This window comes from Monodelphis domestica, chromosome 1 (assembly GCF_027887165.1).
Source record: "Monodelphis domestica isolate mMonDom1 chromosome 1, mMonDom1.pri, whole genome shotgun sequence".
NCBI lineage: Eukaryota > Metazoa > Chordata > Mammalia > Didelphimorphia > Didelphidae > Monodelphis > Monodelphis domestica.
The window spans coordinates 364,435,990-364,458,628 of NC_077227.1; the positions used below are offsets into that span (position 1 = coordinate 364,435,990).

A 22,639-nucleotide genomic window follows, 5' to 3' on the forward strand; every position below is an offset into this window, starting at 1 on the left:
GTCTTTTTAGAGATTAGTGCTCAATATTAATTACATGCTAGCTAAAATCTTTTCTTCTTTATGCTTTTTTATATGACTGTCAAAGCATTCAATGGGCAAAGCTGTTTGTTTGTTTTTCATAGACTTAGACATTTAAGAAATGACAGATCCTTTTGCCACATAATCACCCTTGGTTGTGTGCTAAAAAAAGTTATGCTTTTTCAGTGACAAAGCATTTTCTCAAGCCAGGCAACATCCACACTCCTCAGATCTGTATATAGTAGGGGATTCGGCTTTTTCCACGTGTCTTTCAGGAAATCCAAGCCCCTTCCAACAGCAAAACAAATTTAAAGCCTATTGTTTCCATTCTATTTCACTTTATCAAAGAAGGGAAGACACTAAAGACAACAGAGGCAACCCCTGAGAGTCTCTCCTTTTCTCAGCTTCTAGATAGCTCTAAGACCAGATAGTTTTTCCTATAAAAGCAGGATTCAGATCTCTTCTAATGAGCTTCCAGGAGCTACAGAAACTATGACTCATAGAACCTTTCTCAAATGACTAAGTTTGTATTAACTATCTGTTTTTTTTTCTTTTTTGCTCTTTATGTTTTTTTTTTCCCTATAATTTCTTCTCTAACTTCTAATGCTACACTTGAATGGATCTTAATCAACACTCACCATCTACCACTGATGATGTGAAAACTCAGCAATTCTACCTTAATGTTAGGTATGAAGGCTGGAGTTCTTATATCATCTCACCATGATACCAAAACAGTTATTTCATGTGCAGTTTTCACTTCAAACCTTTAAAAATCTAAAAATAGTTACATGAAAATTAGGTGATAAGCCACCACATCCTGTAGCAATCAAAACTGATGTCATTACTCTTCTGTGATTACTTTCAGTACATTAACTGAGTGACATTTCTCTATCAACTCTCAAGGAAAATCTGTTTCTCAATATTGTATCTAAAAGGCCGTGTTTCTTCTCATCTGATTTTTATCAATTTTATCTCAAGAAATAGTCTCGTCTTCCCCTATCAGAAACCAAAATGTCCAACATCAAAGGGACAATATCTTATACTTATATCAAGCCCAATTTTGCCTCTTTGCAACTTGAACCCATTTCTCATAGTTTTTATTTCTTGAAGGTTTCTCTAGCTACAAAACATGTGGGTCTTAAGTCAATCAATCATTTCTTAAATTCTTTATAAATTCCAGCATTTTGCTAACTGCTGGAAATACAAAAGCAGAATGAAATTGTAATTGACCTCAAGACACTTTCAGTCTTTCCTTCACTTATTGAGATAAGGTGCCCATATATTTTTAATTATATAGGAGATCTACAAGAAAAACTTTAGGATGTGAGCTGGTTTCTTCAAGGTCTAGACTTAATGGTGTGAGTCAGTTCACCCAGGAAAGTCTGAAGATTTGACTCGCCAACTACAGCAGAAAAAGATAGAATAACTTAAAAAGAGTCAGCAGTGTAGGAAATGGTTATAAGAAAGTGAACTAGAATGCTTAGAACAGAGGCTCACCTACAGAGAGAAATGTTATTTCCCTGAAAAGAGAATCTCGACTTTCACAAGGAAGCCTATTTTCATAATTGCAGCCAAGCCTCTTTAGTAAATTAAGTGACAAACATCAGGAGGAAGAAAGTCCAGAGAGAAAAACTGTAATAGCTGTTGTTACCTATAGTCCAAATGTCACCAAATCTACAGGACCTTCTGCTATTATAGACCAACCAACACTCAGGGAGGTGCCCGACTTATCCAGTGGCAGCTGAGTTTCAGGCCAGAGTGACATGGGGCCTAGCCACATGAGAAATACACCCCACAGTCAACAAAGTGCCAATTCTGCTGCCAGTGTGTAAATAAGTCTTTTTTATGAGAGTGAGGATAATGTATAACATGTGTTGTGAGAGAGACCTGCTGAAAGGTAAACTCAGCCTCAAGTAGCGTGCTGAGAAATGGGCACTAAATTACAAGCACACCACAGAGATTTTCACAGCATGGGTGGGAAAATGTCCAAACCACAAAGAATCAGATTGTTAGTCCATGCCACTCATATTGTGAAAAAAAGCCTTCAGCATTCAAATTCCTCACAAAGCAAATATGGAATTGGGCATCTTGGGGAGTAACCTAGACTGGTCATGAGGAGAGCAAGGTTCAACTAAGGCAATTCATTTAACTTCTCAAGGGCTTGGTTTCTTCATCTATGAAATGACAATGTTAGCAAAGAAGTTTTCTAAAATTCTTGTTCTGGCATTGATTGATTTAGGCAGAAAATACTATTTAGGGTCAAGTGATGAACAGATTTCCTTTGTCCATCCTAAAAGAGAAAAGGAAATATTTGGGTAGGTTTTTTTTTTTTAATAAGTCTTTCTTGTCAACATTTAAGGATATTTAAGTCATTTCACTAAAATATATAGAGATGGATTATGCTTATCATTTTCTGGGAACATGAGTACATATATTTAGGAAGAAATAGGTAAGAAATTGATAAGGATAACCTAAATTGTAGAAGACCTTGAATGCCAGTGTATAGAATTCAGTCTATACAATGCAGGAAATGGGTGAGGCAAAGATTTTGTTCTATTGGAATTTTTATCTCAAAGCTCTATGTAAATGATTCCCATTCATCTTGAGTTACATTTATCAAGGGAAATAAATGATGTGGAGACCTTGTGAGAGTACTAGTATATATTTAGTTGAGACAATGATCTTCTATAAGCACTTAAAATACAGTGAAGATAAAATTAGATAATTCACTGAAATGTATATTATATGGTAGTATAGTAGTATGCTTGTTATTAGTGTGAGGACATGTGCTTCAGTGGCAAAGATTCCAAACAGAGGAGAAACATAGTATAGTCCTGAACTTGCTTTGAATTGAATAAAGACCCAATTTTTGCTCAGCAATTTTAGCTCTTATAGTTAGAAGAAAAGGAAAAAAGGGTGAATTTAATAATTATACAGTAAGAGAATCAAATAAACACCAGTTTGGACATAAGTACATTTTAGAGAAAAGATAATAGTCATTATCTCATGGCTATTAACATCAGAAGGAGAATGGCCAAACTTTATTCTCTTACTCAGAAATATTGGTGGATAATTTCCTATTTTTAACCTCTTTCTCCTCCTAGACCCAATTTTTGACCGATGATACCCTTCCCCAAATGAGCTGCCTGTATTTCTCTCTCTATGAAACATACACACAAATTAAAACTCCCACTACTGGTCAGGAAGGGGTCCACAATAGCGTATTAAGCTAAACATGTTACCATTAATTCAATAGTATTAAGAAATGGGTTGAAAGTGGAAGGCTATGACACTTGAGAAAGAGACAGAAAATATTATTTTCTTAACCAAATAGATTGAAAAATCCACTTAAAGGCATTTTCCTTTGTGGCTGTTCCCCCCCCCCCTTTTTTATTGAAAGTGGGTATATTTTGTGTTAAGATGCAGTTAAAAGATGACCTGAAAATAAGCAGAATATTCTCTAATTCCTCAAATTCAGTCTTTCTTCTATATCTTCATTTCTCTATATTCTATTCTTATTTAAAGAATACTCTTACTCTGTGATCCCAGTTATTTCTCAGATTCTTCTAATGGTTTGACAATGAGGAAACATGGTACAATGGAAAGTATACTTAATTCAGAATCAATCAATATCAGTTACAATCATGGCTTTGCCATTTAATTTCTTTGTAATCTTAAACAGATCACTAGACTTTTCTGGAACTTAATTTCCAACTCTGTAAAATAAAAGAATTAGACTAGTTGGCTTTTTATATTCCTTCCAGCCCTAAATATGTAATTTTATAGATTATATAAATGTGTCCTCTTCAAGGATATGATTCCAGGATGTTATCATGGACACAAAAGAGGCTGTTGAGAGAACCTTATCAGACCATGAGTTTAGGAGGACTTTAGGAGGAAGATATTTATTAAATATTTAGCTTAAAGAATCACTATACTAGTACACCTTCATTCTTCTGACAAGTTTTGTTTGAGAAAATGAGAACAAATTAAAAGGTTTCTCAAGTTATCCTTAAATCATACAAGAGATGAGAGTCATTTTCATGGATAAATAGTGTTTGGAGTTCTGAGGTTCTCTGTCTGCCATCAGAACATGGAAGTAGAGGGGTATACTTTATTTTACTATAAAAGAAAACTAAAAATCTACATTTAGGAAGTTGCCCTAAATCTAACTTTTCATACAGTCAATTCAGCATTGTATCTCTTAAACCCTAACTAGATACATATAGGTATAAGTGACAAAAATATCAAAATCTCAAAGTTCCTAGTGTTTTTTGGAATCAGACACCAACTTATTTATAGTTACCAGTTCACTGGGCCTAGACTTTTCATGTAAGATTCTCTCAATAAATATTTGTGGGTTGATTGAATGATTCAGTTATAATAAATGATAATTTATTAATAACTTACTATGTGCTAAGTACAATGGATAGAAAAATTAGGAAAAAAGTGGTCTCTCTTTGAGTTTATATTATAGTAGGGGAAGACAACATATAAAGAATATCAGGTACATAAGCAAGTGGGGGTTAGTGGTTCACAACAGCTGATGGGGAGATGAAACATTCCAGAAATTGTATTGAAGTAGGAAAGAAGCAAATATCATGTTGGAGGCTCCTCAGAACATGACAGTCCCAGTCAAGGACTTACCAATCAGGAGAGCAATCCTCAGATTTAAATCATCACAACTTGACATGATAAAAACTGAATAGTAAGCAGTCAGTTATTTTTCTAGAGAAGAATAGAAGAAATATTTGTCTTGGATAACTTGCTTCAATTGTCTGTTTTGATTGTTATAGGAAAGATCTTAGCATAACCCCATGCCTTCAAAATAAACAGAATGCATTACATAATGTCTAGTGAATAATTAGATTTTCACCAATGTTGATAAGTATTTCACTAGCCACTGAGTATTCTTTCCACAGCATCCTGAGTCCAATTTTAATCTGAAGAAACGAGTGAACTCACTGACCCTGCCAAAACTTCAGTCACAAGAAGTCAAAAATGTTCTTGCCAGAGCACCTAACTCACAACTGATGTCTGCTATACCACCACCACTGCCACCACCAGCAGCCATTGGTGGTACTAGTAAAATAGATCAGTATTCCAGAATCCTCTTTCCTGTAGCATTTGCAGGATTCAACTTGGTATACTGGATTGTTTACCTTTCTAAAGACACTATGGAAGTGAGTAGCATTGAATGACTGTCAGACAAAATAACTTCCACAGCTGGTATCTACATTTAGTGTATATATAATTTATATTGAATAGAGCATAGGAACTAAAATTTTAAAAATCATATTAAATAAAAAATATAATTTGGGTAGCATAGAATAATTATATATTAATTAATATTGCTAGCAAAATGTGAAGAATGAAGAAAAATTAACCTTTCCAGTAGAAATAGAGGATTGGAATGATACTGAAGTGCAGAAAAAAGACATTTAAAGCAACATTTTGTTTATCATTAATGACAAATTTTCACTGTTAATAACAAAATAAAAAGTATGGAAATATTAACAGCTCCAAATTTTCCCTTAAATGTGTTAGTTTGGGTAATTCCTTTAAAAGAACAAAATGATAAATAATTTCTAAGTATTTATCGATATGTAAGATCAGCACGGAGGTGACCTTTATTTTGGCTAAGAATGGCTTTCTCTTGAATTGTGAAGTCGGCATTCAGACCAATCATTAGTTTTTAACTTTGTTGTGCTCTTTTACCTCAATAAAGTCTGGCATTTGTATATATATATATATGAATTATTCATGCAATATAAAATATGTATGTATATGTACATAACTTAAACATCATTCAAAAGAAGAATGCAGCTGTATACTACTAAATTATCCTTAAGAAAATATGCTCCGCACTATGTCCTACAATTATTGAGGTGATAGTGATAAGAATGAAATTATTAAAGGTTTATATTTTGCTTATAAAGGTCTCTTTTTATCTTCTTTTTGTTTCAAAAAATGTTAAAATAAAACTACTCTTAATTTGTTACACTTCTAGTAAAATGATAAAGCAGAATGACCTTTAAGGCAAGAGAATTCAAATTAACATGCATTTATCAAGCACCTACTTAATAATGAGAAATCATTTGGGGATATAAAAGATACCATTTCAACAAGACTCTCTGCCACTCCCCCCCAAAAAAAAGCATATCCAGGCACAAGTCGTTTACATATTGATCTAGATCGTTATTTAGCTTAGGAGAATGGGGCATTGGAAGAAGTAAGTCCTAGAGTATAAGGTTATATATAAATGCCACTTATAGTTGGTAATGAAAAATAATTTGAGTCACATTATTAGTGAATAAATTATTCCACCAGTTATTAGGAGGCACTCTCTACTTGCAATGTACTAAAAATAGATTGAATTTAGATTCAGAAGACCTGGATCAAAATCAACCTTTAGCTCCAATTTTTATTACCTCTATGATCTTAGGCATTTTATTCTCCAAGACTTGGCTTCCTAATAAGAAAATGAGGGGTATGTGTGCAGAATAGATGGCTCTCTTTAGCTCTGACATTCTTCTATGATCTTCCATTACTTGAACCATACTAAATTCAGATGTTAAATAATTTCAGTTTTAAGCTTATGGAACCTCAGTCTTCCATAGTAACCAAAGACTTAGATTTTGGTCTTGACATTTGCCAATTACTTTTGTTTCTTCTGTCAAGTGAATAAAAAATATTAACCCACATTTACCAAAGTAGATAAAGAAAAGTTAATTTAAAAACAGGTAAATTAGAATAATGGAAATTCCTGGATGAGAATGGTAAATTGTATATGTATGTGTATTACTCAGATTTGTATAACATCAAAAAAAAACTGCAAAAACACTGTGTTCTTGAGCATTAATTATATATAAAATTTATAAAAGGAGAATATTAAATATGTACTAGAATTAAACTTGAGAAAATTATCATCAATAATGTAAATATGATAAAAATGATTCAATTTTAAAATATTATCTTGAAGAATGGGGAAAAATTCAAACACAATTCAAAGAAACTATAGATAATTTCAGCAAAGAAAACTATAACAATGAGACAATATACCAGAATGGGAGGGACATAGTAAAAGTTTTTTTTAGGGGGTAATTTTTGTTTCTAAAAATCTTCACTAAAAAGAAGAGAAATAAAAGACCAAAAATTTGAACTATCAGGTTAAAAAACTAGCAATAAACTAGAAAAAGGAAAAATAAATTAAAAACAAAATAAACACAAAAAGACATAAAAGGACAAAAACCTGAAAAGAAAGTTTCAAATTAACAGAATTAGATCAGTTGTATAATTAAAAATACACTGTATTAGCTAATTTGATAACAAAGAAAGCAAGCAAACTATGAAAATAAAAATTGAAAAAAGAGGAGTTATAAAATAAAAGGGGAACATTAAAAATATTGAAATTACTTTGAACCAAGGAATATGAAATTAAAGCAATAATTGGAAGTTATTTTTCTAAATTATATGCCAACAAATTTAATAACTATAAATATATTAAAATTAGATTATCAGAGAAGGAAATAAACTATTTCAATAAATTTATTTTAAAAAATATATTGAACACGCCATAACTAAATTTCCTAAAACAGCATGAGGGCCAGACAGATTTACAAGTGTATTTTACCAAAGACTTAAAGAACAACTAATTCTAATGTTGAGTAAATTACATGAAATGATAAATAAAGTAGGACTTTTATCAAATTATTTTGATGAAACAAATAAATTGCTGATACCTAAAGTGGAAGAATAAAAACAAAAATTTATTGACTGACTTCATTAACAAACATGAATATAAAAATCCTAAATAAAATACTAGCTAGGAGAACTACATACAACAACATAGCACTAAGATTGGAGTATAATAAGACTAAATGGAATTTATATTAAAAATGCAGGGAAGGTTTAATATAAGGAAAACTATAACAATTTATTATATTACTATTTATTATATTATATATTAATAACAAAAGTAACACAAATCATATTGTTATATCAACAAATATAAAATAAAGGTCTGACAAAATAAAGTACTTTGAGCTTAGTTTTATAATGATATAAAGAATTACCTAAAACCAATAGCAAGTTTTAGTTCTAATGGGAATAAGCTAGAAAAGTTCATACTAACTTCTTTCTTAAAAAGAAATACGGCCCTGATACCTGTAAAGGTTAAATTTAATGGTTTGATAGTTTATTTACCAAAATAGAGGGAAAACAATAAAGTAGACAAATGTGAAAGAGTTTAGAAAAAAATATACCTATACTAGTCCTCACCTAGGAGGGCTGCTAGTGAGTAATCACATAGTCTCCCCCAAGATGGAAGCTAGTCTCTTAGGAAACTAAGAAGGGAGTCAGCCTTTTCACTCACTCACCCAACTAAGTAGCCCAGGAGTCAGAGTCTAAGTTGAAGTCAGGATGCATGCTGCAGTCTCCAATGAGTTTCTCTCTATGACTCTCTCCAGGAGACACTCTCCATAAGATTTCACTTTATCAGACTGCTAGCTGAAGGATTCTGTGGCTTTTATGGTGGTTTCCTATCCCCACTCCTCTTCACAGGGGCTAATCACATTTTCCAAAGTTGTCTCACCTCTCATCCTCTGAAGGTAGCAACCCTCCTCCTAGGATTCACACCTATGGATTCACACATTTCTGAGTGTGTGAACTCTTAAAAGAATTCAAATGTTTCTGGCTATTTGAATTAGAAAAAAAAAATGTGGAGCTCTTCCAAGCATCTTGATGGCATCTCTAACATCTCTAAGGGTGTTAATTTTCCTTCTAGGAGTAAGAGTTTGTGAACTTCCCTTACTTTAGGATTAAGTATGAGTGTAGTCACTTTTGTTGACTAATTCAAAAGTAGACAAAAGAGAGTGAATCCTGTCTTAAGTCTAGTAAGGTACTAAGTAAGGATACTTAATTTATTATTATTCCAAAGTGTTAACTCCAACTAGGTAAAGAGAACAAAAGATTCACTTTTCACAAGTGCAAACTCAGAATAGACAAAGAGAACCAAGAATTTCCTAAGATTGTTGCTGTTCCATTATGTCTAATGCTTCATAACACTTTTGGGAATTTTCTTGGCAAGGGTACAAAAAAGAATTTGCCCATTTCTTCTCCAGTGGACTGAGACAAATAGGATAACTGACTGCCCAAGGTCAATAGTTAGTAAGTGTCTGATTCAAGATTTGATCTTAGGTCTTCTTCACTTTAGATCCAGCACTCTATACATCTAGCTGCCCTCATACCTAAGATAAGATACATAAAGTAGTGAAATAAAACTATTAACCAATAAATATTATGATAAAATAATGGATAAAATATTAAGAATATGTTATAGAATCATATTCCTAAAATTATGCATTATACCAAAAGCCACTGAAAATTATCTTAATATGTGCAATTTTATCTAAATTATTAAAGAAAAAATGCCTGTGACCAAGCAAAATAAATATATCTTGAAAAGAAGGAAATCAGTATGAAAAAATCACATTATGCTTCTTATAGAAATTGTATAGCCATCAAATATAAATATGTGATATAAGAACCTCAAGATATAAACAAAATTATGAGATAAAGAAATGTAAATTATCAGAAATTATATGAAAATGCTCAGATTCTTTAATAAAAGTGATAATTAAAAGTAAAACAACTGTGAAATTTCAATTCATACATTTTAGATACATAACAGATGAAAGAGAAAAGAGTTTTTGGATGATAGTTTTTTGTAGGACAGGTAAACTAATGTATTAATAGTTCAGTTGTGAATTTTTTTCATCTACATGGGGAACAATTATACCTACCAAAGTCATTAAAGTGTACATATCCTTTATGCAGTGATATTACAATTAGTTATTTAACAAAAGGTAAAAAACAAACAAACTTACAAAAAATCTAGAGGAAATGAACACAGATATGTTAAGAATACCTTTAATTAAAATATTTTTTATCAAAGTGTTAGAGCATTAGCCCATCAATTTAGAAACAGATGAATATATTTTCATATAAAAATGGAACCAAGTGATATTACCTTATACAAAATTATGAACATGAATGATTCAGAGAAACATGGAAGAATTTACATGTACTAATGGAGAGTTAATGAATTTAAATAATACTTTATACCAAAACAATAATAAAAATTGAATGAAAATCAAGTTTGAAGAATGTCAAAGCATTAGACAAAGGAAGATCTCATCAAAACTTTGAAAGACCTGTTATGAAACATTCCTCATACTTATTTCCAGATGAGTAATCAACTAAGGAATCAATATGAAACTGATTTTCCTATATGGTTAATGAATTTGTGTATTTGTGTTTGTTCAAATGTTACAAGGAATGATTTTTCTTAGGAGTAGGATGACTGGGTTAATAAGAAATGATAGAAGTAAATAAGGGAAAGTAACATTTCAACTAAAATATCATCATTTATAGGATATCTTTTCCATTCCCCAAATTTTAATGTTTCATTTCTTTTAGTTATCATCTATTCATCATGTACATTAATTATTTCTCTTCTGTACATTTTTATAAATAAAATTTTATTATGTTCCTATTTTGTGCTCTGCCCTTAGCATGTAAAAATAGGCAAAAAATGTTTCTGTCCTTAAGACTTTCATAATCTAATTGGGAAGACAACGAGGAAAGGAATACATAACAATGTATTACATATGTATGGGGCATGTGTATGTACATAAATATTACATAATATAAGGAGATTAACCAGAATTGTTAGAAAAAGATGTAAAAGTAGAAATATAAGTGCTTCCATGGAACTAAGACAGAAAGAAACATTACCAAATGGCAGAATTATAATATAAAAATTCAAATATGTAAGGGGGAAAAGGGGTTAATTTTAAAAGGGTTGGACTGGATTATTTAAGAGGGTGGTCTCCAGGAATTTAATTTATTCAAAAGAGATTTATTTACAATTTATTTACAACATGTAAAAGAATGAAATAAGAAAATCAGAAAGAGGATAAGGTAAGTCTCTCCTGTGGTTATTTTTTTTTCAGAAAATTCAGCAGTGAAGAGTCAGCTTTTCATTCACCAGGTGTCAGTTCAAAGGAAGATATTTTAGAAAAGCCTCACCAGGAACAGGGTCTCAGGTCTAGCCTCCATTCCAAAGAATGAAGAATTGTCTCCAGTATCCACTTCCAAAGAATGAAGAACTGCCAGCAGAACTGCATTCAAGAAGTTGTAACTCCCTTTTTTAAAGACACTTTCTCTTGTGTCGCTTCCTGTGCCTTCCCCTAATTCTACATCTACCTGTCATAGTTGAAGTCCTGCTTTAGGATTGTCCAGGAAGCAGTTAGTTGATTCTCCATGATACTCCATGTCTTGTGGAGTAAAAGGTATATGGTGTCTTAGGGTCACCACAACTCCATTGCATCGTATTTCAGGTACTTCCCTTAAGGGGAAAATGTTTTTATTTGAATTAGGTAATGGTGAGTCATCTTGGGGAGGAACAGTTTTGTAAAGGATAAGATTTCCTCGGGTTTGGAATTGGTTGTAGGGTGGGAGAAGGAACAGGAGAAGATGAGATTTCAGGAGAAAGGTCAGGGGAATTAAGGTCAGTCCACAGCATGAGAGAGTTAGTTGTGCAGCTGAGATATAGGAGAGGGGTCTTCCATTTCTTTTTTTTTTTGGGGGGGAAGTATTTTCCTCACTTAAAGGTTCAGTAATAGGCTTGTAAAAATCATACCTGTCTTAGATGGGGTCAGTATCTGCCATTTGACCACGTTAGAAGTATTTGAAATTGTCCAATTGGATTAGTGTGTCTGACTAAATTTCAGCTTTAATTTTTCATATCATAGCATTTCTTGTCACAATATTTAGGAATAGAATAATAAAATTACCTAAGAACATAAGGAATAGGGGGCACTCTGAAATCTTTAATATTCCTAATTGTGCAAAAGTTAGAAAACTTTCATGTATAGTAGCATTCATTATTTTATTATATATATATATATATATATATATATATATATATATATATATATATATATATATATAATTTGTTAAATTGCTTATAATTCTGGTTTTAGTCAGTAGATGGCTCTACTGGCTAGGGGTTAAAGTCAGGGTGTGAAAATTAAAGGTAAGGGCGTAGTCCCTTTAAGGATGTCACACCTTGATTTGATTAACTCCTTGGTTGGAGATTAGGAGAGGATTAACTCCTTTTCTTGTAGGCTAAGTATTGGAGGGGCAACAGGAAGCATCTGATTTCCCCTGGTAAAATGTAAAATTAATCTCACATAATGAAAATATCATAGTTTAAGGGATTTATTAATGATCATTAGAAATCAAGGAATAAAGAGGTTACAAAAAAAAGACAAAAAAAAACCAGGTGCCCATTTCTGATCAGCCAGTTCAAATGCCAGCCTTATCATCACCAATTTCAGGACAGGAAGTAAAGAAGTGGGACTCTTGATGATCTAGCCTAATATCCCCTGTCTACAGGAAGTACATAATGAAGGAAGTCAGTGGGCTTCTGGGAAATGTAGTTCTTTTTTTAGGGTAACAGTTTTTCAATTATACATCCCCCCATACCCCAAGATCATTGGAAGATTAGTCTCTCCAATGGATCTTGTAAGCATAACCAACTTTGAAATTACAGTAATTTGGGGATAAAAGGAAAAGATAACAAAACCAATATTAGCTAGGCACATTGACAAAAAGCCATTTAGGGGGCATTCCCCTTCAGCATGAGAGTATACATACAAAACAAATGCATCCAACCCCACACAGTTCAAATTAGCACATCCCAAAGCTTACTCTGGATCTTCTGCAATAGCATGTGGTCTGTGCAAGCATCTCAACAGTACCTTCTCCAAACAGTTCACTTTCTGGATTTGGAGAGGCAGCATGTTTCTTAGCCTAAAACTACTCTCAAAAACAATTTAAACTTTGTATTTTAGAATAATAATATTTACCCCCTGAAAAGGGTGTTTAAAAACATAGGGATCACTTAGGGGTGCATGGATGAGTTATGAGATATATCAATTAACTGACAAGAGAAATCAAAAACATTTAAAAAATTCAAATATAAAAGGAAAATAATTTTCAGTAAAGGAAAATAAACCTATAACAGGTTTTTGAATCAAGACCCAATTAAAGTGATTTAAGCAATTATGCATTTACCCAATCAGCAGTCAGGACTACAGAAAATTTGAAAGAGAGAATAGGGACTAGATTATAGGAGCCAGGTAGGAGCCAATTTTGAGATACTTGATAGAATGTGGGACAAGAAAGACATGCCTTTGACATATGTCAAAACAGCTCCAACCTCAAACACCAAACAAGTTCAAGTTCTCTTGTTTTGGCTAAAAATTACATCAATCCCATGGGGATTTGTTGGTCTCTTTGATCTTGTTCTCAATTTGGCACTATGCAGTTTAGCTTTGTGCTTCTTTAGCACTGTGAAATGGTTCTTTTGATATTCCTTTCTCCTAGAATCAGACAAAATCATTAAGCAACGTTCCATAAGTTTTTTAAACAATCAATGGCATCATTTTTATAGTCTAATGCTTTTGGGGTATGCATTAATATTAGAACAAATGTATTTTGAACTTATATTACTACAAAATTTTAAAAAATAAAGAAAAATCTTCTCAATACTGTTGACACGTTCTTCAAATACAAAAAGGAGGGAAAAATAAAACAGGTACTATTTTGCACATGCAAGGGAAAACAATAATAAAAAAGAGTTTTAAATAAAAATGCATGTCTTACAATCAATGACACATTGTGTCAGACAAAGAGTGGTAGAATACAAAGGTTTCTGACAAAAAAGTGAGATCCATTTCCTTTTTAACTTAACCACTATGTGAGTACAAATGATTTTCAGAATGAAACAGTAATACAGTAGATAATGCACATTCAAAGAAGTACCAATGTACCAAAAATTCACAATAGCCCAGTTAATTACAATAGCAAACAAAACCACTATCATGTTTCATATAAGTTGCTGAATGACAAAACAAACAAACAAACAAACAAAAAACTATGAACTGATGGATATTTGTCACAATTTTACAGACATAGCAAATATTTCAACTTTGGCAAATATATTTTTAAACAAAGTAAAACGTATTTGGGTCTAGAACATCACTAAGAAATCTAGATTTTTCTGGTGGAAGTAAATTAAACTGAAGAGTTTTACAGGAGATCTTTTTGGCTTCCTGTTTCATAGAATTACCTTGGTAGGAACATTTCTTTGTTTCTCTACCTTTACTACAACATTCTTTATAATATAAATGTAAAAAAAAATCATCCATTCAGAAACCACTAGTTAATTAAAATTATTTCTGAAGACCCCTTAGAATTACCACTTAAAATCTTAGCTCATTAAATTCTCTAAAAGTTGTTAGCCTGGTTGAGTTCATTCATCATCTATGTGACACTTAACAAATGCAAAATGGAAGAAAAAGCTGTTTATGGGCTTTATAATATTTTATTCAGTGTAGTTATATGGGAAAGGTAACAGAATATATATATATATATACATATATATATATATTATAGTTACAACACAGTAGATTAAACTGATTCAGCATAACAGAATAGTATTGAATACACTAATAAATGAACTAAAAACAACAAAATTTAATCTTAAAACAATCAACAAAATTCAATAAAATATAGAGACTTTAATAAAACAATGGAGTCTGAAGAGGCTTATAATTTTCACCTCCAATCTCTTTAAAGTTCCTTTCTCTATCCATTTAGATTCTTTTTGTCAGAACTGTGGGGTTTCCCATAGCGAGGGAAAAAATTGGGTTGAGGAATCTCAAACTGGATGAATCTTAGAGACTGGGTAGCTCCAAAAGGCAAAAGGTTGTAGGGAGATTAATTTCTTCCCCGAATCTCAGGCAAGACAAATGAAAGGATCAGGACACTCAGAATGGTAGAAACTGTTTGAAATAGGTAAGGTACTGCTCTTTCATAGAATACACCATGCTTATAATTTATTTCCTGTTTGGAAAAGTAACTTCCTCTTTCCTTCCCCCAAAGTAAAATGCTAGTTTTCCCAGCCATGTGGTAAGGGAGTTAGGAGACTAATTGTTTCCTAAGGAAAATACACCCCAGTTTTTCCCAGTTGCCAGGAGAGTGGCTCAAAGTTTGTGAGTTCCAAAGATACAACAGCAGTTACCAGCAGTCTGTGACCCAGGGCTAGCTCTAGAGCCAGAGTTCAGGAGGAAACATTATCAGCAATGGCCAAGGCAACAGTGAGGAACATGGGCTCAAGCAGATGGGCAAGAGAAGTGACTTATCTCTCCTTCTCTAAGAATCTCCCAGCTAAAAATAGCCTAGTGGGTAGGGAGAGCAACCAGGCAAAAAGTGGGGAAAGAAAAAGGCAGTATCTCCAAAGAGAGTTTGGAGTTCTCTCAGAGTTTGTGAGGGTGGGTAGTTGTGTGGAGTAGGCAAAAAGCCTTGGCAGGAGAAATGTGGCTTAAAAAAATTATCTAGTCTATCTTAAAAAATTGAGAGGTTCTTCTCCAACTAGTGGTTGCCAAAAATATAAAATTTTAAATTAATATCAAATAATGAAAATATTATATTTTAAGGGACTTATTAATGATCATTAGAAATCAAGGAATAAAGAGGATACAAAATAAAGACCATGTGCCCATGGCTGATCATCCAGTTCAAATGCCAACCTTACCACCATCAAACTTGGAACAGGAAGGAAAGAGGCAGGACTCTCCATGTCCCTGCCTAACATCCCCTGTCTACAGGAAGAACATAACAACAGGAAGTCAGTGAGCTCCAAGGAAATGTAGTTCATTTTTAGGGTAACAGATTTTCAATTATACACCCCTCAGTGTGAAAACACCAGAGCCATTTGTTTCTATCACATTCTTCCAGGGACCAGTTTCCAGACTGTTTTCTTGAATTGTCTATGTGTCAAAAAGGCTTTTATAAATTATTTTTTATCCAACTGGGGCAGTAAAAGCCTCTTAGGTTAAAGAGGACCAGTTTTTTTGTTGTTGTTGTTTTTGTTACTTTAACACTACTCTTCCTGACTGATGTCTCCAGGTTTTACTTCTCACTTAATTTTAACTTTAGAGATGGTGGGGTTTAGAAAAAATAAAGTAGATTTTCTGTTGGTGCAGTTGGAGGACAAATTTCCCCAGGTATTTGCTCTCATAGCTAATTAAGATACAAGGCAATGTAGCTAAAACATAGAGGGTCTGCTAATCTGTTTGTGAGAGCGGGATGGGGTGGGGTTGGGAACAGTTTTTCCAGGTGAGGCCTCAGGGTCCAACCAATAAAAAAAACAGCTGTGCTCTACTTATTTTTAAGGGGAAAAGGGGGGAAAATTGAACTTACCTCAGCAGCTGATTTGTATAGACTCAAAATAAGCTATTAAAAGCTATCTTATGGATAGTCACAAAAGTAAAGAAAAAGTTAAGAAAAGAGGAAAGATTGAGGGTCACAACCTTTGTGGCCAGACAATTAAAATGTAAGGGGTAAAAGGAATTAATTTTAAAAGGGTTGGATTGAATTATTTAATAGTGTGGTCATCAGGAATTTAATTTATTCCAAAGCTATTTATTTACAAGACGTAGAAAGAATGAAATAAGAAAATCAGAGAGAGGATAGGGTAAGTCTCTCTCCTGATGTTACTTTTTTTCAGAAAATCGAGCAGTGAAGAATTAGCTTTTCACCCACCATGTGTTAATTCAAAGGAAGAGATTTTAGAACAGTCTCACCAGGAACAGGGTCTTGGATCCAACCTCCACTTCAAAGAATGAAGAATTGCCTCCAGTCTCCACTTCCAAAGAATGAAGAACTGCCAGCAGAACTGCATTCAAGAAGTTGTAACTCCCTTTTTAAAAGACACTTTCTCTTGTGTCACTTCCTGTGCCTTCCCTTAATTCTACATCTACCAGTCACAGTGGAAGTCCTGCTTTAGGACTGCCAAGGAGGCAGTCAGTCAATTCTGATTCATCACCCACTATCACACACATGGTTCACAGACACCCCATTTCATTATTAAGTGGAATGTTTACACTTTTGATGATTAGATCTAAAAATGGGAAGATCTCCATATGAACTTTTAAGTAGAGTGTTTACACTTTTGGTGATAAAAATACAAAAAAGAGGGAGGATCACAGTCAGGGGAGAGTTAAGTATTTTCATTTTCACAATCAGGGGAGAGTTAAATTTAATCTTCACAAATAGAATACTATTGTGCAATAAAATTATATGCAAAATGATCACAATGAAATCTGGAAAGACTTCTATAAAGTAATACAAAGTGAAATTTGCAGAATCAGAAGAATGTAACAAAAATAAAGTATGATGATCAACTGTAACTTTTTAAATATTATTAACATGACAATGATACAGGACAACTCCTAAGGACTCATGATGTATAAAGGATATAAACTTCCATTGATGGGACAGATAGAATCTGAATACAGATTAAAATATATCATTCTTCACTTTATTTTCATGAATTTTTTTCTAGTGTAAGCAATATGTTTTGTTTTATAATATGATGAACAGGGAAATATGTATTATATGATAATTTATGTTTAACCTATATTACATTACCTGTCTGCTTAGGGAATGGCATTGGGAAAGGAAGAAGAGGAAAAAAAAAGAATAAGACATTTTTAACCATAACTAATATGAGAACTTTTTTCTCTTAGATAAGCAATTTATTTTATAACTACATATTAATAACAAACAATGTATCATATTATTGTTATCCATATTATGCTATATATAAAATAAAAATTAAGGAAAAATGATTCATATGTAGACAACTAAGAAATTGAAATAGAAAAAAAAAAACTTCACATGTAACAAGGCTGTCTCAGTATGATTAAAAGAATAGCTATATGTCCAGAATCTTCCCCTCCCCTTTCTCTAAAGTAGTATGGTTCCTATCAAAAAAAGAAGCAAGAGATAGGGACAAAATACTTGACATGTCTCTTATCTCCTCAGAGAGAGGAGGCACTGAACTAGAAGTACATCTATCTATTTCATTAAATATTATTAGTCTAGGGGACATTAGGATAAGGAGGAGGAGGAGGAGGAAGAAGAAGATATTTATTTTCTTTCTTCTTTTCCTTTATTATGCATAAGAAATGATGTTATCTACAGTTTTTGAGGAATTTGGAAAGACAATTATCAGAGTAGAACTAGTACACATGATGACAATAGTCTTAGAGAAGAAACAATTTTGAAATATTTAAGAACTCTAATCATGTAATGCAATGATAAATGAAGAGTTCAGGAAATTTGATATTTAATTCCAACTAGGAAGGGAATAGACTTAAAATTTAGAATGAGTAATAAAAATTTGAACCTTGTCAATGTGGCTATGAATATTTCTCATGAGGACATTGTTTTTCATTTAAAAATATTCATGAGGGAGGATAGTGAGAGACTTTTTAAATACTTGTAAAAATGCATAGTTAAAAGTACAGACTCATTTGTTTAAGGAGTGAGTGTAAATGAAAAACAAAAGCATTAATCATATATATAGATATATATATGATTTGATCTTAAAATTTGTCCAAAATAAAGACATGAATTAGACATATTATGTCTGATACAATAAAGCAAAGCAAAAGAGAAGAAAATGGATGGGAAAAAGCTTAGTTGTTTGGTTTTGTTTTATGAATAGTAAAAATCACCGATGATAAGGAAATCTACCACTTGGCCATAGAGAATTTTAAAAATATATGTTTTTGTTGATATCTTGCTGCTGAGCAATCTCAAGTGGCAATATTTTTACTTAATCTGACCAGTCAGGAGGCACACTTGAGAAAGATATAAAATCTTCTGGAGAAAGATACAAAATGGGAGACATTATATCTGATGACCATTGTGATTGTATCATCAGAAGGAAGCTGTCAAATTTATCTCTAGTTTTAATGAAGTCTTTGTCAGGAAGTTAAAAAAATTACTTGCACACATCTCATTTCCTTCTCTTTTTGTCAATTGAAGTAAGGGACATTGTTAAGAGAAAGAATGATATGAGAAATTAATATCTGGCTGAGAAGATGATAAATATCAAGCTGCTGATTAATTATATATAGTGAAGACAGGGAAAATTCTGCTTTCTAGGATATGTGATGATCTGATCCAAGGGTTTAGCAAGCTTGATATAAATCAACAGAGTGATTTAGGAGGCAAGAAAATATCTCATATTATTTGAAATGTTGCATTAGAAAATTATATATGTGTGTGTTTATATACATGCAAACACATGTATTTTATATGTACATTATTTTTGTTATATGTTTCTACTGGATGAAGGGAGAGTTCTTGTTTGTTGTGACAAACATGCAAAAATGAGTGTCAATAAAACCTTTAAAAATAAAAGTAAAAGACATAGATATTCATTTTATATCATTAAATTTTCTCTATATATGCATATGCATATGAATATTTTTAAAAAAATATTGGGCATGACAATATCATATGCAATCCCATTTCTTGTTCTTTTTGTGTATTGTTAATATTGAGGATTGTTGAGTTTGTGATAATAAGAAGGAAAAAAGAGAGAGAGAGAGAGAGAGAGAGAAAGAGAGAGAGAGAGAGAAAGAGAGAGAGAGAGAGAGAGAGAGAGAGAGAGAGAGAGAGAGACATAAAGAAAAAAAATTCTAGGCATTAATAGTATCCCAAATTTGAAGGGGTCACTTTAGTACACAGTAGATTCCTTACACTAGGGGCTCTTTAAGTAAAATCTAGATGATCATTTTTAGTGACACTGTAGAGGGAATTCATTGTAGGTAGAACTAGATGGCACAGTAGAGTGGCTAGCCTGGGATCAAGAAGACTCATCTTCTTGAATTCAAATATGAACTCAAATACTTACTTGGTATAACACTCATGGCAAGTCACTAACTCCTGTTGGTTTGTCTCTTCATATGTAAAATGAACTGAAGAAATCAATGACAAACCACTCTATCATACCATCTATTCTCACTCTATCACAAGGCAGCTGTAAATAGGATCACAAAGGGTTGGACATGACTGAAAAAAGAATGAACAAAAACAAACAATTCCTATTCATACACAATATACATTATTGAATGTTTGAAAATCCATGTACAATTCTTGAATTTGAGGGGTTTACAAATAAAAGCAGTTAGGATATTGGAAGAATCTGAAAATATACCATATGAGGATTTATTGAAGAAAATGTTATTATTTAATCTGGTAAAGAAAAAATTTAGGGAGGATATCATTGCAATTTTTCAAATATTTCATGAGAACTTGTTTAAAAATGGAATGGGCTTATTATGGAGGCATAATATTTCTGATCAATGAACCTTATAAAACATATTTTAGTTGGCCATTCATGAATACCATAGGGGGAGATTGCCTGTTCAAGTATAAACTACTTTTAGACTGAAGTTCCTTCTGTTTCTATGACTTTCCATTCCATCTTTAAAAATAAGAGAATAATAAAGCATATTACCCAATGTGAAGATTGGATTTAGCTATCCCCTGATTGTAACAATGTAGATACTTAGCTCTTTCTTTATCGTGAAGATAAAATTGTAAGCTACAATCTATTTTTAGATTTTAACTACAAAAAGGTGTTAAGTAACTACAAAAGGTGAACTTAACAAAAGAGGATGTAAGTAACCCAAAAAGATAAAAGCTAAACAAAGAATGGGAGAACTAAAGAATGGACAGTCCTGGAGAAAATTTAACTAAAGAAAGTGAGAACTAAAAAATGGGCAGTCCTAGAGAAAAGCATCTGCTGTGATTGGTAGACGTGAAAATTTAGAGGAGGTGACAGAAGAGAAAAAGGTCCTTAAATAGAGGGGGGAGGGGAAGACTGAATAGGACAGTCAGTCACCCGGGCTTGGAGTGAAGGATAAGAGCAACTGTAAGACTGACACCCAGATTTCTTTTTTAGTTTGTCACCATCGATGAGAGAAAGGCTGACTTAGTGGACTTGCTTTTCTCTTCCCCTGGCTGGGGCTTAGAACTTCTAACTGATATCAGATGAAGCCAGAGTATTTTTTGCGCTCTCTCTCTCATTCCTTAATTTCTTCCTTCTATTGTAAATATTGTATATAAACTACCAAAAATTCCATTTACTTTAGTAATTCATTTTGGGATTTAGAAATTAAATCCCTGGTGGCCACCTAATTAATAATATATTGGAGTTCAACAAAAATTTAAATTTAACACTAACAAATCTTTGCCAGAGTGGTAATGGAACTGAAATTCAGAAAAGACATATTTCTAGATAGGGCCATTATCAGAATTTGTTTTGTTTGATAATGCATATTTGTTATAATTTTCTTTTATATTCTTTATTGTTCAATTGAAAATTGAAAGACAAAGAGAAATAAAGAATGAATGTCTATTAATCAGGAAAAATATAGAAAGAAGGAAATAAGATAAATCATTATTTGAGGGAAAAGATAAGTGAAAGGATCAGTGGTAGACAGAATAAGCTTCCTAAAGCTGAAAGTTGTTTGAAATAGGTAATGCACTGCTCTTTCATAGAATATGCCATGCTTGTAACCAATTTCCTGTTTGAAAGAGTCTCTTCTCCTCTTCCCCTTTGAGGTAAAACACTAGTTTCCCCAGAGGGAGTTAGGAGGCTAATCATTGCCTAAGGGAAAAAAAAGACACTGAGGGTTTTTTTTTTTTTAATCATCTTCCCTGAGGAGCAGCACCAAGGACTCCTAGCTTCCCTAAGGCAGTAATCAACCCAGCAGGGACAGCAACAGTGGTCAGGTTTGGGTAGGGGTGGAGACCATTTTAGTAGTGGATTTCTGGGGCCGGTGGCTAGAGCCAGGCATGGTGAGCAATCTGGGTTGAGAATGTCAGGAGGAAGCAGTATCAGCAACATCAGAGTCAGCAGCAAGCAACAAAGAACAAAGGAGGAGCAAGGAGGAATGAGAAACAAGGACTCAAGCAGTTGGGTGAGAGAAGCAGTTTATCTTTACTTCGCCCAGAGTCCCCTGGCTAAAAATAGTGGGGAGAGTGAGCAACTGGGCAAAACGTAGGAAAAGAATCTGGGCTGGACTGTCCCCCTGCTGTGTCGGTAAATTAGGGGGAGGTTTTTGTCCAGTGGGAGGGGGGTAATTTGTGCTCATCCAACCTGGGGTATCGTCACCTCCATTCAATAGGGAAGATTCCCACTCAACATATCATCACTGGCCCATTCCCTGGAAGCCCCATCTTTCCTGAGATATACTCAGTTGTCCCAGCTCTGGAGTGAGACAAGGAGAACTCTGGGCACACAGTCATATAAGTCTGCCAGTCAATCTATCATGGCTCCTCTCTTATACTCACTTGAAGGGCAATAAAAGTCACCTATTAAACCTATCCATTATAGATCATAGGAGTAACCATTACAGAATCGATACACAGTATTTATTCTAAGATGGATGGAAAGCTTTTTTTTTTAATGACTTATACTTGGGCACCTCACAACCAAATTTATAGAGCAGAAATATTAAGTGTCTACTTTTCAGACCATAATGTAAAAAAGCATACATTCAACAAAGTGAAGAAAAGACTAAAAATTAATTTTAAACTAAAAAATAATATTGTAATAAATGAATGAGTCAAAGAACAACTCATAGAAACCACCAAAAATTTAATTAAATTGAAAGAAAATGAG

General features: G+C 32.9%; 1 protein-coding gene across 1 annotated transcript in view; it reads left to right on the forward strand.

Annotated features, from left to right (window-relative positions):
• GABRA6 (gamma-aminobutyric acid type A receptor subunit alpha6) overlaps positions 1 to 5,956 on the forward strand; it is a 66,475-nt gene extending 60,519 nt beyond the window's left edge. Inside the window, exon 9 of the mRNA XM_001379952.4 lies at positions 4,941 to 5,956. Coding sequence (XP_001379989.3) covers positions 4,941 to 5,219 — 279 coding nt within the window. The 3' untranslated portion in view covers positions 5,220 to 5,956. The remainder of the gene's footprint in view (positions 1 to 4,940) is intronic.
• The last annotated feature ends 16,683 nt before the right edge of the window (positions 5,957 to 22,639 follow it).